Here is a 15,389-nt window from a genome sequence, read left to right on the forward strand (position 1 = left end):
ACTAAGAGAAACGAAACAAAAAATGAGCCAAACAGAGAAAAAACACACTCTTTGGCAAACACCTACTGAACAGGAAAGTGAGGCAAAAAAGGCAGCAGCAGCTGGAAACTCCATCAGGCAGGCAAGCAGGGAACACGCTGGCACTGAAAACACCAAAAATTTAAACTCCCCGGCAGAAGGAAGGTATCGCAAACTCACTTCAGCCCTTTGGAACACAATAGTGACTCACTTCCTGCCTTTGGAACACAATAGTGATTCACTTCTGGTCTTTGGAACGCAAACCGATAGAAGCTGCAGAAGAACACAAACTACAGCAAAAAGACTGGGGCTAAAAGAGAAAAGGATTCCCCTGTGACACGAGCAACTTCCAAGTCACCCCCATGCCACTACCTCTGACATCTGACGCTCTGTACAGCCACAAGGTTCAACCAAGGACAAGTTACAGGAACATACCATGCTGTCTCCCAAACTTTACAAGAAGGGGAGGGAAACGTAAGCTCTCTGCCAATTCACCCAAGGAACATCAATGCACCTTAAGGAATATATCCAAACTGATAGAGATCCTGAAGGAACTGTAGACAAGGACAGAAAGAAAAAAGACGAGGCAGGTGGGTACCTATGGGTGTATTTAAAGATTTTGAGAGGGAGGGACAGTCTGGGCTGTAGGCAGGGGTGGGAGGAGCCTCCCAATTTTAATGCTGATATGGAGTGACCAGGAAAGAAAGAACTTAAAGGAAAGGGAAGGGACCTTTGCCATTGACTTTTAAATGAACTTGGCAAATTTAATCTGGCGAATTGTCAAATTTGGATCTTTAGCCATTTAGACGCATAGTAAATCTAGTGAGTCACAGTTTCTTTTCTCTGTGACTTTTTTGAAAAAAATAGGAATGGAGTTTAAAATTAAAAATCGGCGGCTGAATGAGCACTATTTTCTAACTCTATATGTGCCAGTATATCTGAAGGATATAGATAAAATAAATATACAGATGGTATATAAGGATTTATTTTTATTAAAGTGCATTTAATCAGATACATGTTTCATGACAGATTCACTTTCAACTCAAGCTGCCTATACGTGTGATTGTTTTAAAAGTAAACAGTAATGAGATCAACTGTTCTTTAGGATGAAGGATTTCTTAACAGACCGGCTATCTAACCACCACTGCATGTTAATTTTTTTTTTTATTATACCAGAGACCAGGGACGGGCCGAGCCGACCGGGCGCCCTAGGCAAACCGGTCAGCTACCTCGCCCCTACACAGCTACTTCGCACCCCCCGCCCCGTGTGTTTTGACATGCATGCGCAGTTCGAGCGTGGGGGTGGGGGGTGTGCAATTCGAAGCGGCGCAACGCAAAACTTAACTAGGGGTAGGCAGGAGAAGCTGCTGCCTGGCGCCCCCCAATCTTTGCGCCCTAGGCAGCTGCCTCTTCTGCCTACCCCTAGTTCCGGCCCTGCCAGAGACATTGTAGCAGACGGCATGTTTATTACTGAAATGATAGATTGTTATAAGGAATTGTCATTTTTACCAAGTCTATTCTCTGCTCTGAAAAGAACATTGTGTGCTGTAAGCTCTTTTAATAAGGACATAAGATTCAGAGCAGAAGTTGCAACTTCTATTTATGGATAACTACTTGGCGTAAAATAAATCTGCCACAACAATAAAAAACACTAAACAATGTTATTTAGGATGAGAATAATTTATAGAAAACTACATATAATTACCTTTATTGTACATCTTCCCCATATTTGTACAGGTATCAGACCCCTTATCCAGAAACCCATTATCCAGAAAGCTCAGAATTACGGAAAGCCTATCTCCCATAGACTCCATTTTAATCAAATAATTCAGAATTTTAAAACTGATTTCCTTTTTCTCTGTAGTAATAAAACAGTACCTTGTAATTGATCCCAAATAAGATATAATTACCCCTTATTGGATTCAAAACAATCCTATTGGGGTTAATTAATGTTTTATTGATTTTTTAGTAGACTTAAGGTATGGAGATCCAAATTACGGAAAGACTTCTTATCCGGAATACCCTTGGTCCCGAGCATTCTGGATAATGGGTCCTATACCTGTAGTAGAGATCTTTATATATGTTTGAATATATAAACATATATATGAATATATTTTGTTTCACGATCTTTCAGATATAGAGACAAACTATTACATAAGGCACTTCTTGGCTATGTCTCTCTTGACTTCAATCAGGGCTGTCATTATCTGGCATGGTGGTTCTCTTTTTATTGCCAGACAAACCCCCATATGTAATAAAAGGTTTCTAAGTTTGCCAAGGAGCAGTAACCTATTGTAACCAATAAGATGTTTGTTTTAACCAGGTGACAAGTAAAAGTTACTTGCTGATTGGTTGCTATGGGCAAACTTAATGCCTTTTGTTACATAACCCCGAAATTATGGTTCACATAAGCTAAACTAGCCTAAATGTTTATACCTGACCAATTGATAAATAGCAATAGATCTATTCAAAAAATCGATCAAACGTTGCATGTGTACATTTATGATTACATGTTTCAATGCAGTTTACATTTATGGTCACAATTAATGTAACCTTAGCAGAATTATTTCTCCTTTTAGGGTGATGAGTCCTAGTGGTGTTCAATAAAGTTTATACATTATCTTTATTCCAGAAGAACTTGCCTAATTTGACAAATGTATTTGACAATTCTTTGTTTTGGCGCACTCATACAGTCATTTAAACACGGTCAGATTTAATTCTGCTAGAAATGTCACTTAATCATAAATCATTCTTTTTTTTACAAACATCACTAAATAAAATCACCCTGACTGGTTGGGGACTGAGCCCCAAGGAGGTGTTATGCAATGACTTTGGCACATGAGCTATGTGGAACAATGCATGGCAGCCATCAGTTCTGCAGGCACTAATGGTGCAACCGGAGATGCACTGAACCATACACTCCCTTAGGTGATGCTTGCTGCTTTCTAGGAATCCCTGTGCATGTGTGCATTAGCTTTCATTCTAAAAATACTGGAAAAGGGAAAAGTTCATCAAGGCCCTACACAGATCCCACAAACTGCGCCTTGAACCAGAAGTAAAAAATGAAGAAGGACCTGTTTAAAATGCTGATAAGGAAACCTATCTCTATACTTAAAGAGACATATGCCCCCTTTTTCAACAATGGTTCAAGGAATAGGTCTTGTGCTGAACATAAGTTTTGCCTATTTTTTCTCTTATTTGGCACAGACACACCAGGAGATTTGTTGGCCACGGTAAATTTACTCTACTACTGTATATACCTAGTTTTTCAGCACCCAAAATGTGCTGAAAAAGTCACCCTCGCCTTATACTCGAGACTAGCACCCTCTGTCCTTTGTGTGCAAATTAGGCCACAACCAGTCCCCCCAGTGCCCTGGCCCGCTCCCAATCGCAATACTTATTTCCCAGTACGTGTCCTCGGACCGGGTCTGCTGCCAGTTTGCCAATGCGCAATGAGCGTGATAACGTCTGAACACAGGGATGCTGGCACATAAGGGAGGGAGAAAGTAGCTGCCTGCCTTCCTTCCTTCTAGTACTCCCTTCTACATCATTGCTTGCTGCAGGCAGGGCAGGGCCTTCTGATCTGAAGTCTGCTGGTAGATCTTCTAGACCAGCGCTGTCCAACCTCTGTGGTACCGAGGGCCAGAATTGTTCTGGCCAACACAGTAGAGGACCGATAATGGAAGCCAGTTCGACCACTCCCCCTTTTCAAACCACACCCACTTAAAACCACACCCATGTTATCACAAGAGCTTTTAAGACTATAACCACATTAATGGTAATAGCACAGCAAAACCCCAAATGGCTGGTGCTTATTGATGATCTAATTTTATCGCCAGGCATGGATTCGCAGTGAATTACCGCATTTCGCCATTGGCAAATTGTTTTGCGAAACTTCCGTGAAAATTCACAGCAGAAAAATTTGTTGCATGGATTTTTTTTGTTGCGCGTCAAATAGGGCATGCTTGTGCCAAAAAAGGGCGTGGCCGTGGCAAAAAATGCGCGGTCACTGCAAAATTGGGTGCGGTCATGTCAAAAAGCACAGGCGACAAAAAAATAGATGCAGGCAACAAAAACAATTTGCAAATTTTCTTACCGTTTCGCAATTTTATGGTGAAGAGAAATGGGACAGATTCGCTCATTACTATTGGTACTCACTGTAGGGAGATCACCCTTCATTCATATGTGAAAGAATTATATTATGTCATATTAAGACACAACCCTATGCCTCCTCTTCCCCTGTGGATAGCACAGCAACCCCCAGCAACATAATTACACACCTTTGGGACCATATAATGACTATTTTCAAATGCTAACAAACTCCCAGAACAAACCCCTGCCAGGTTCACCTCCCAGAGGCAGCATAGGGCAGACAAAGTATGGCACACACAGGCACCATAGGGCAGGCAGAGTATGGCACACACAGGCAGCATAGGGCAGGCAGAGTATGGCACACACAGGCACCATAGGGCAGGCAGAGTATGGCACATACAGGCACCATATGCTTGATGCTGGAATGGCAGTTGATGTCATCTACTTAGATTTTGCTAAAGCGTTTGATACAGTACCTCACAGAAGGTTAATGATCAAATTGAGGAATATTGGCCTAGAACATAATATTTGTAATTGGATAGAAAACTGGCTGAAGGATAGAGTACAAAGAGTGGTGGTAAATGGAACATTTTCTAATTGGGCCAGTGTGGTTAGTGGAGTACCGCAGGGGTCAGTCCTTGGTCCTTTGCTTTTTAACTTGTTTATTAATGACCTGGAGGTGGGCATAGACAGTACTGTTTCTATTTTTGCTGATGACACAAAATTGTGCAAAACTATAAGTTCCATGCAGGATGCTGCCGCTTTGCAGAGCGATTTGACAAAATTGGAAAACTGGGCAGCAAACTGGAAAATGAGGTTCAATGTTGATAAGTGCAAAGTTATGCACTTTGGTAGGAATAATATAAACGCAAACTATCTACTGAATGGTAGTGTGTTGGGGGTTTCCTTAATGGAGAAGGATCTAGGGGTTTTTGTAGATAACAAGTTGTCCAATTCCAGGCAGTGTCATTCTGTGGCTACTACAGCAAATAAAGTGCTGTCTTGTATAAAAAAGGGCATTGACTCAAGGGATGAGAACATATTTTTGCCGCTTTATAGGTCCCTGGTAAGGCCTCACCTTGAGTATGCAGTGCAGTTTTGGGCTCCAGTCCTTAAGAAGGATATTAATGAGCTGGAGAGAGTGCAGAGACGTGCAACTAAACTGGTAAAGGGGATGGAAGATTTAAGCTATGAGGTTAGACTGTCGAGGTTGGGGTTGTTTTCTCTGGAAAAGAGGCGCTTGCGAGGGGACATGATTACTCTGTACAAGTACATTAGAGGGGATTATAGGCAGTTGGGGGATGTTCTTTTTTCCCATAAAAACAATCAGCGCACCAGAGGTCACCCCTATAGATTAGAGGAACAGAGCTTCCATTTGAAGCAGCGTAGGTGGTTTTTCACGGTGAGGGCAGTGAGGCTGTGGAATGCCCTTCCTAGTGATGTGGTAATGGCAGACTCTGTTAATGCCTTTAAGAGGGGCCTGGATGTGTTTTTGAACAAGCAGAAAATCCAGGGCTATTGTGATACTAATATCTACAGTTAGTATTACTGGTTGTATATATATAGTTTATGTATGTGAGTGTATAGATTGGTTAGTATAGGTTGTGTGCTGGGTTTACTCGGATGGGTTGAACGTGATGGACAATGGTCTTTTTTCAACCCTGTGTAACTATGTAACTATGTAACCATAGGGCAGGCAGAGTATGGCACACACCCACGCCTTATACTCTGTGTGCCATACTCTGCCTGCCCTACCCTGCCTGTATGTGCCATACTCTGTCTGCTCTATGCTGCCTGTGTATGGCACACACAGACAGCATACACTGACACAATGCTGGCACTGCTCCTACAGTGTCTGAGGTGTGAACATGTGAACAATGTGGGTGCTTACAGCCAGTGTCGGACTGAGATGCCAGGGGCCCACCAGAAAACCTTGGACCATAGGCCCATTTTCTAAACTATTATTCCTCCTCTTCTCCCTCAACTTCTTTATTATCCAAGTCTCTTTTCTCTATCCTTCCATCTCTTTTTTCCATGCAGAAATAGGGAATGACCATGCAACTGGCCAATTAGTTAGAAGCAAGAGGCCCCACTGACACCTGGGCCCACCAGGAGTTTTCCTGGTATCCTGGTGGGCTGTCCAACACTGCTTACAGCCTGAGCCTGAGGTGTGAACAATGCAGGGGTGAAAAATGCAGAGATTAAAAGGTGTGAACAGTACAAGGGATTACATGTTTAAACAATACAGGGGGATTACGGCCTGAATATGAGGTGTGAGCAATGCAGGGGGTCAATTAATCTCAGTACTGATACCATTTAAAGCTTTCACAAAGGTAAGCCATCAAAGCAGCCAGACAGGTGGGGGGCCACACAGAGAGGGGTCATGGGCTGCCAGTTGGACAGCCCTGTTCTAGACCAGTCTGGAGAAGTGGATCTTCTGGAGCTTTGGTGAGCTAACCTAACGTGCTGCAGCAAACTTTGGGGTGGGGGTTGGGGGGTTCAGTATTCCATAATGCCCATGGCCCACAGTCACATTCTTTACCAGGCAGTTTCTTTAGTTTAATTTTATTTTTCATCCCCAAAAGTCTGGTTTCTCCTTTTTTTCTCTTTTTTTTTTAATCTTTATGTCTGAACTGTCCCCTTCTCTCTCTGTCCCCTTCTCTCTGTTCTTTACCCACATGCATCCTTTTATAGACTCTGGCTGCAACTTTTTCACCTCCAGTTGCTTCATCTACCATCCTCACCTGTCCCATTCTACACTAGACGTTGCACTTCATATTCTAAATAATCTATATATAGTTTTGAAGGATTTTAACTCTTTGTGTTTTAGCTTGGTTGCTGATTGAGCTAAGGGGGTAGTACTCTTAAGGTATCATTGTTGATACCATATTGTTTTTGTTGACCCTCTTCTCCACTTACAGAGCTAATTTACTATTTTTTTTACATAACTATTTAAACATATACCCTCAATCAAAGGTAATTTTATTTTATTCATGCCTCAATCAAAGGTAATTTTATTGGTATTTATTTTTATTATTGAAACTTAGCAGTAGCTGCTGCATTTCCCACCCTAGGCTTATACTCGAGTCAATAAGTTTTTCCAGTTTTCTTAGGTGAAATTAGGTACCTCGGCTTATATTCGGATCGGCTTATACTCGTATATATGGTAATCTCCTTCAAATGCTTTCCCACCAGCAATAATGTAAATAGCCAGTGGAAAAACATAAACTATTTGCAAAATAGCTGCCCCTCAAGGAAACTTTGGGCTACTTTGGATAGTAGCTGCAAAATGTTTCTCTTCAAATGCTTTTCCTACCAAATCGGCAGTAGTGTCACTTCAGTTTTTTGAAGTCACTCGACGTTTCCTTGCAAGACAAGACCTAATCGGTCTGGTGGGTGAGCATACAGTACTTACCATGTGGTTGGAGAAGGAAATTTACATTCAGATGCATTTGGGCATTTTATTTAGTTAGTTTACATTTTGCATTGCAATTTTTTTTACTAATACACATGGGTGAAATTCTGTGGTTTTACCATACCACACTATTTTAATGTGCTTCCTTATAGTTGGTTAATATCTTTATTGAAACTCTCATATATGTGTTTTTAGCAATGTAGCCTGTAGAAAGCTAACCAAAGTAAACCAAATGATCCAGGTGCTTCAACCCCAAACCCCCAGCTCCAGGGAACGAATAAATCGCTAGACATCAAAACAAAAATAGACAGCGAAAGGGCACTCTGGTAATCTAAAAACAGGCCATTCCAATAATTAAAAAGAAAAAAAGCTTTATTATATACTCAACTCAAAAAACCTAATGCGTTTCATGTCCATCTGACACTTAATCATAGGCTTAAATGTACAAACAACAACATCAGCATTTAAAAGGATGAGGACCAATAGAAAAAAAAAGGGGGAGGGGACTATACATCCTTAAGAAATTTAAAGGAACAGCACCTATGTAAGAGGAAGGGCATGAAGAAAATGCATTTAGATGAATATGAGAAAATATATATGAAGATACTTTCATTTAGATAAATATGAAGAAATACAGTGGCTTGCAAAAGTATTCGGCCCCCTTGAACTTTTCCACATTTTGTCACATTACAGCCACAAACATCAATCAATTTTATTGGAATTCCACGTGAAAGACCAATACAAAGTGGTGTACATGTGAGAAGTGGAATGAAAATCATACATGATTCCAAACATTTTTTACAAATAAATAACTGCAAAGTGGGGTGTGCGTAATTATTCAGCCCCCTTTGGTCTGAGGGCAGTCAGTTGCCCATAGACATTGCCTGATGAGTGCTAATGACTAAATAGAGTGCACCTGTGTGTAATCTAATGTCAGTACAAATACAGCTGCTCTGTGACGGCCTCAGAGGTTGTCTAAGAGAATATTGGGAGCAACAACACCATGAAGCCCAAAGAACACACCAGACAGGTCAGGGATAAAGTTATTGAGAAATTTAAAGCAGGCTTAGGCTACAAAAAGATTTCCAAAGCCTTGAACCTCCCACAGAGCACTGTTCCACCGATCATTCAGAAATGGAAGGAGTATGGCACAACTGTAAACCTACCAAGACAAGGCCGTCCACCTAAACTCACAGGCCGAACAAGGAGAGCGCTGATCAGAAATGCAGCCAAGAGGCCCATGGTGACTCTGGACGAGCTGCAGAGATCTACAGCTCAGGTGGGGGAATCTGTCCATAGGACAACTATTAGTCGTGCACTGCACAAAGTTGGCCTTTATGGAAGAGTGGCAAGAAGAAAGCCATTGTTAACAGAAAACCATAAGAAGTCCCGTTTGCAGTTTGCCACAAGCCATGTGGGGGACACAGCAAACATGTGGAAGAAAGTGCTCTGGTCAGATGAGACCAAAATGGAACTTTTTGGCCAAAATGCAAAACGCTATGTGTGGCGGAAAACTACCGCATCACATCACTCTGAACACACCATCCCCACTGTCAAATATGGTGGTGGCAGCATCATGCTTTGGGGGTGGTTCTCTTCAGCAGGGACAGGGAAGCTGGTCAGAGTTGATGGGAAGATGGATGGAGCCAAATACAGGGCAATCTTGGAAGAAAACCTCTTGGAGTCTGCAAAAGACTTGAGACTGGGGCGGAGGTTCACCTTCCAGCAGGACAACGACCCTAAACATAAAGCCAGGGCAACAATGGAATGGTTTAAAACAAAACATATCCATGTGTTAGAATGGCCCAGTCAAAGTCCAGATCTAAATCCAATCAAGAATCTGTGGCAAGATCTGAAAACTGCTGTTCACAAACGCTGTCCATCTAATCTGACTGAGCTGGAGCTGTTTTGCAAAGAAGAATGGGCAAGGATTTCAGTCTGTAGATGTGCAAAGCTGGTAGAGACATACCCTAAAAGCCTGGCAGCTGTAATTGCAGCAAAAGGTGGTTCTACAAAGTATTGACTCAGGGGGCTGAATAATTACGCACACCCCACTTTGCAGTTATTTATTTGTAAAAAATGTTTGGAATCATGTATGATTTTCGTTCCACTTCTCACGTGTACACCACTTTGTATTGGTCTTTCACGTGGAATTCCAATAAAATTGATTCATGTTTGTGGCTGTAATGTGACAAAATGTGGAAAAGTTCAAGGGGGCCGAATACTTTTGCAAGCCACTGTATATAAATGTACAAATACACTCAAAAGAAGGACATATGAATGCACCCAGAAGAGAGAAAGTTATATGCATTATTATATAGATATCAATATGGAGGAATGAAAATTTAATGATAACAAGAGACATCGAAATTCATTCTACTTGGTTATGTAGTATGAACAGTGAATATCCAAAAAACTTCTCATTTTAATATATTATGTGCTGAATGAATGAGGCATAGAGGCGGGGCAAGAAATATATGATTGACAGCTGGTATTTTTAATTGCTTTTATTATGCAGCTTTTTATGTCTGGGTGACAGGTCCACTTTAAGGCTTACAGTGTAGTACAGCCCCCTTCCTCATTTTGCTCCATTGTAAAGTAATGGAGTCTTGGACCTAAACTCTCTCTGCTTTTCAGAGAATCTGTGCACAATCCACTATGGAAAGCAAAGGGTCTTCAATCACTTTGCAATGGAACAAGGTGAAGGTGAGCCTAATCCCTGTTATTGAGGGGCTACAGAGTGCCCACTTATGGTACCTCCAGAGTATTTACATCGTTACTGACATGGGTGCAGTGTTGTGCATGTGGCCCCTATAACTGACAGACAGCCCTGTCAATTGCCATACAGTTAGCATGGCAATGACACATAACTCACTGGCATACCCCCCAACTGTCCCGCTTTTCGCGGGACAGTCCCGGTTTTTACAGCGCGTCCCGCTGTCCCGGATTGTTCAATGAATGTCCCGCATTACGGAAATGCAGAACATTCATTAAACTATCCAGGCCAGCGGGACGCGCTGGCTACAGCCGAGCGCTCCGGCTCCGTCTCTTCTTGGGCTCCCGCTCATTATTTGGCTCCTCGTACGGCGGCTACAGGTCCTTTTATAAGGTTGCGCCCGTGCATACGTGTGACGTCACACGGGCGCAACCTTATAAAAGGTCCTGTTGCTGCCTTACGAGGAGCTGACTTAGGAGCAGGAGCCCAAGAAGTCTATGGGGGCTGCAATGGGGGCCGCTATGTATGAGATACTCACTATGGGGGCAATTGGGGGGGTACTGTGTATGGGGGGCACTGTATGGGGGCACTGTGTATGGGGGGCTCTGTGTAAGGAGGGCTACTGTGTATGGGGGGCACTGTGTATGGGGTGACACTGTGTAAGGAGGGCTACTGTGTATGCGGGGCACTGTGTATGGGGGGCACTGTGTATGAAGGGCTACTGTGTATGGGGGGGCACTGTGTAAGGAGGGCTACTGTGTATGGGGGGCACTGTGTATGGGGGGGCACTGTGTATGGGGGGAACTGTATGGGGGGACACTGTGTAAGGAGGGCTACTGTGTATTGGGGGCACTGTATGGGGGGGCACTGTGTAAGGAGGGCTACTGTGTATGGGGGCACTGTGTATGGGGGGCACTGTGTAAGGAGGGCTACTGTGTATGGGGGCACTTTCTATGGGGGCATTGTGTATGGAGGGTACTTTCTATGGGGTGCTGTCTATTGGGCCATCGTGGGCACTATTTTAACTATTTAAAAAATGGGGTGTGGCAATTGGGGCGTGGCTACAAAGTGTCCCTCTCTTCATTTTTCAAATGTTGGGAGGTATGACTGTAGTACCACCCTCATAAGTCCATCTTTTCCCCTTCTGTGTGTATTTATCGCAATGTTTAAGTTGTATGCATATAAATGAGTTTGCGTACAAGTATTTTCATATGTGTTTTTATTTGAGCATGTGTATTTGCAAATGGTAAGGTATGCCTGTGTTTGTGTTCATGTTAGTGACTTTTTATGTGTGCTTGTATCAGTGTGTTGCATTTGTCAGAGTCTGTGTTTTAGTAAAAATGTGAGCACATATTTATTTAAAATGATTAATATTTGCCTTCACCAATTACATTTGTACACAAGAAAGTATACATTGGAAGGCATTTGTTCTCCTCTGGCCACTTTGTTTAGTCTATGTCCCCTTTAATTCAATTATCATTATTTATCTGTTTCATATAATGCTGGCAATATAAAGGAACTATTACACACACAGAAAAAAAAGTCTTTTCTTGAGCGTAGCAGATCTAAGCTTGTAGGTTTGTATGCTAAGAGGATCAGAGCACTCCTCTTTCCCACATCAGCCAGGAGTGGGAGGTATACAGAGGCGGGCAGCTAAAACTGTGTCCTCCTCCAAACTGAAGCTGCTGACAGCTGATAAGAGGGATACTTACTACAGTAGCTTCCCACAGCTTCCAAGCATCATTTGCCTATTTGTGCTGCACAGAAAATAAAAGGCTTGCACCATGAGCAACAAATGTGATGTTATTGTGATTGGAGCTGGCATTTCAGGTAGGTAAACTGTACCCCCAGCCTTGGCAGAGAAGCTTTTCAGCAAAAAGTATCTGCGCTTGATATAATGACATGTTTACTCTTTGCATAATATTTTCTCTTTGGTGATAGAAACATAGCAAGGCGTTGCTTTATTATTAGCCACATGGCTGTATTGATAGGGATCTGTTCATGTCTTTCAAGTTGCCTAATCCAGGGTTATCCTGCTAGAAACTAGTAATCTGTCTGGGGCTGCACGGTTTATGCTGACAAAGAACATCAGTCTAGAAGATTATAATAAGGTTCATTTGCAACACACACAATAGGATTTGGTTGAAGGTGTCACAGTAATTATTTGAAGGATATGGAAATGCAGCATTTCCAGGAATACTCTTTACATATTGTGTGTGTATATATAAATATATATATTCTATATATATATTGTGTCATTTAACAAGAGAGTGCAGAACAAATGCATGTTGAGTTCTGTTCTGTGCATTCATGCCTTTGTGTATTCTGTAAACACTTCAACCTGTTGTTCCATTGATTGCTAGGAAAGGGAACACGGCAGAATAGCAGGCATGCTACATGTTGCTTGATTGCACAGCCCTGCAGCGCGCATCTGTATTTGCAGCCCTATTGTTACAAGGCAGATGGGGAGCCTAATGCTGGAGGCAGCAGCGGAAGGGGCATGGGAGGGGAGACTGTCAGAGAGTTGACATTATAAGCACATTCAGTGGAAGTGAACGGCCATTAAAGCAGATTAGATTTGCTACCGCATGAAGGAGATTGATAGCTGTACTCTGGACTCATACAGGGAGAACAGGAGGAGGTGTAATTTCTGGTAATAAATTAGTATATGTGGGAATTGTCTGTTTATTTAACTGTTTGCCTGGCAAGACCCATAGACAACTGCTTCAGGCTGTTATCATTGACAAATTACTGTTATTATTCTGACTCGATATGAACACCGATTAACACACAGTATACATTACTTCATTGATATATTCAAATATCATGTGGTTTTATTTTACATTTTGATAAAAAAAAGTCTTTGCTTTAGCAACTATAATATCTTTTAAGGCAGGTATTTTCAACCTGTGGTATTCCAGGAGTTGACAACTTCCAGTGTTTACAAAACTAAAGGAAGCTGTCCATTAGCTGGAGGGCCTCAGGCCTTGTATCCCCTGTCTGGAGAGATCAGCTCCGCTTTAGTTGTGGTTGCCAAGCAGGGCACACAGGCTTTCTATGCTTAGCATGTAACCGATAATTCAAAATGCAATTGTAGCTGTCAACAGAGTCAACAGGCTTGCAGGAAAAACAGCATCTTAATACCAAATAAGACTTGTTTTATTTAGGATATACAGTATAATGTTTTTTGCACTCTGACCCCTACCCTACAAATAGTAAAATACCACCAGATCCCCATCCCTGGATTCGTCTTGATTAGTCTGCACTTTTAACATCACGCACAGATCATTTTCACTAAACAAATGCCACCATTATCTCTAAGTTCACTTTATGTTGACCATATGGGTTTGAAAGTAGGACCAAAGTCACTTGTACTGCTCATGTCATTTACGATTTGTAGGACAATTGTGTTTGTGGAAAGCAGACTAATGTAGACTTTTAATGCAGGAAAGTATGGAGCTGAATTTTCAGGCTACTAAAACCATGGTGCTTAGAGCATCTGAAGTAGCCTCATATGCCATTGCCCTAAGAGGAAATAATAGAGAGTATGCCAGAAAGGTAGTTTTCATTCCAGCAAAGAATGTAGTGCTAGTGTGTACCTAAAGTAGGGATACCAGTAAAATTTAGCTTTGAAAGTAACTGAGAGGTAACACTGAAAGGCATTGCAGTTAATATAAGGTAACTGAGAAGTTGGAATATAGCAAGTGCTTCTGCTTTCCTGTATAAAGTATATGACAACTAACTGGAATTTAAATTAAAATCATCTGTGAGAAGCCTGATGTAATCAAATCAATGCAGTTTATTGTTTTATTATTCGATTAGATAGATTAATAATACAAAAATAAATTGGCTTAAGATATGTTTCAGTGCTTTCAGGGACTTAACTATAGAAGAAGCCGACACTGCAACTACTGGTGGCCTAGGTGGTATAACTGATAAGCATTTCATAAAAATGTAATATTCACAAAGTTTAGGGGGCCCATAAGGGCCCTTAAATGATATTGCTGTGCATTCAGTATCTTAAAAGATTCAGGGCTCCCTGGTTTCCATGTACTTTATTCAGCAAAGCAGATGCAACCACCAATTAGTTGAAAGATGCAAGTATAAAGGAGCATGTATTGTTACATTTAAGTGACTTTATTAATAACATTAGGATGAATGTAGATTCAATAAATTAACCCTATTTGGTATTAGAGTGAATAAGTGTGTCACACCTCATACAAGATACTGTGCTATCTTATTAGATTTGGTGCAGCTGGAAAAGTGTTTTAATGTCACTATAATTTACTAGTGTAAGCCATAAAAGCCATCCCGTTTCTATGCAGTAGAGATTAATTTTGGATATCAGTGCTGCAAGGATCCAGCCAAAATGGCAACACTTATACCACCCTCCGCTGGACTGGATGCACTTCCATAGTGAGATCAGATCATCCAATTTCCTGCTTGTGAAGTTCAGTTAGGAGATGGGAATGGTGACAAAGGGGAAGGAAGGAGGTTAGGGTTTAACAGGCATGGTTATCACAATGGCACTACAATAACGGGGCCATTGCCAATTAGCTAATCACCACATCATTCAGTACAGAGTCCTGTCCAGATTTCCTAATGGAACTGCACAGGCAGTTTTGACCCGGACAGCCCTTAGAAAAGCTATTAAAACTGGATGGGTGGCACTCTAATTGACTACCTGCTACTCCAGGCTGGTGCTCCTTTTCTCTGAATAAATTCACCAGAAAGAAGTACTGTTCAATGAGTGCTGCACTGCCATATTCTTCCCCTCTTCCAAGTGTCATTGTCATGCTTGGGCAAGTGCATGCAGTAGAGATGTTTTTTTCTGTTATGTGCATGTGTTCAGGGGACACCAAAGGAATAACGAAAACAGTAGTGCGTAGTGAATAGTATCCCGAGCTACAGCATTTTATAGAAAGAATCCAGCCTGGGGTAACAGGTAATCGACTGGAATCCCTGGGGGAAGGGGGGGGGTAACAACTTGCCACCCATAAGTGTTCCTTTTTTTTTTTTTCTTCAATGGGTATAACTATGACAAGTTGGAATAGACAACTTTGTCAAATTTAGGGTTGCCACCTGTGCCGGCTTTCTTAGCCGGGCAGGGGATAGGGTGATGTCACAGGAGGCAGGGCCATGAAATTA

At 41.9% G+C, this 15,389-nt stretch overlaps 1 protein-coding gene across 1 annotated transcript in view; it reads left to right on the forward strand.

The window, feature by feature from the left end:
* Positions 1–11,917: 11,917 nt before the first annotated feature.
* maob (monoamine oxidase B) overlaps positions 11,918–15,389 on the forward strand; it is a 40,977-nt gene continuing 37,505 nt past the window's right edge. Inside the window, exon 1 of the mRNA XM_002932792.5 lies at positions 11,918–12,071. Coding sequence (XP_002932838.1) covers positions 12,026–12,071 — 46 coding nt within the window. The 5' untranslated portion in view covers positions 11,918–12,025. The remainder of the gene's footprint in view (positions 12,072–15,389) is intronic.

Source organism: Xenopus tropicalis, chromosome 2 (genome assembly GCF_000004195.4).
Source record: "Xenopus tropicalis strain Nigerian chromosome 2, UCB_Xtro_10.0, whole genome shotgun sequence".
NCBI lineage: Eukaryota > Metazoa > Chordata > Amphibia > Anura > Pipidae > Xenopus > Xenopus tropicalis.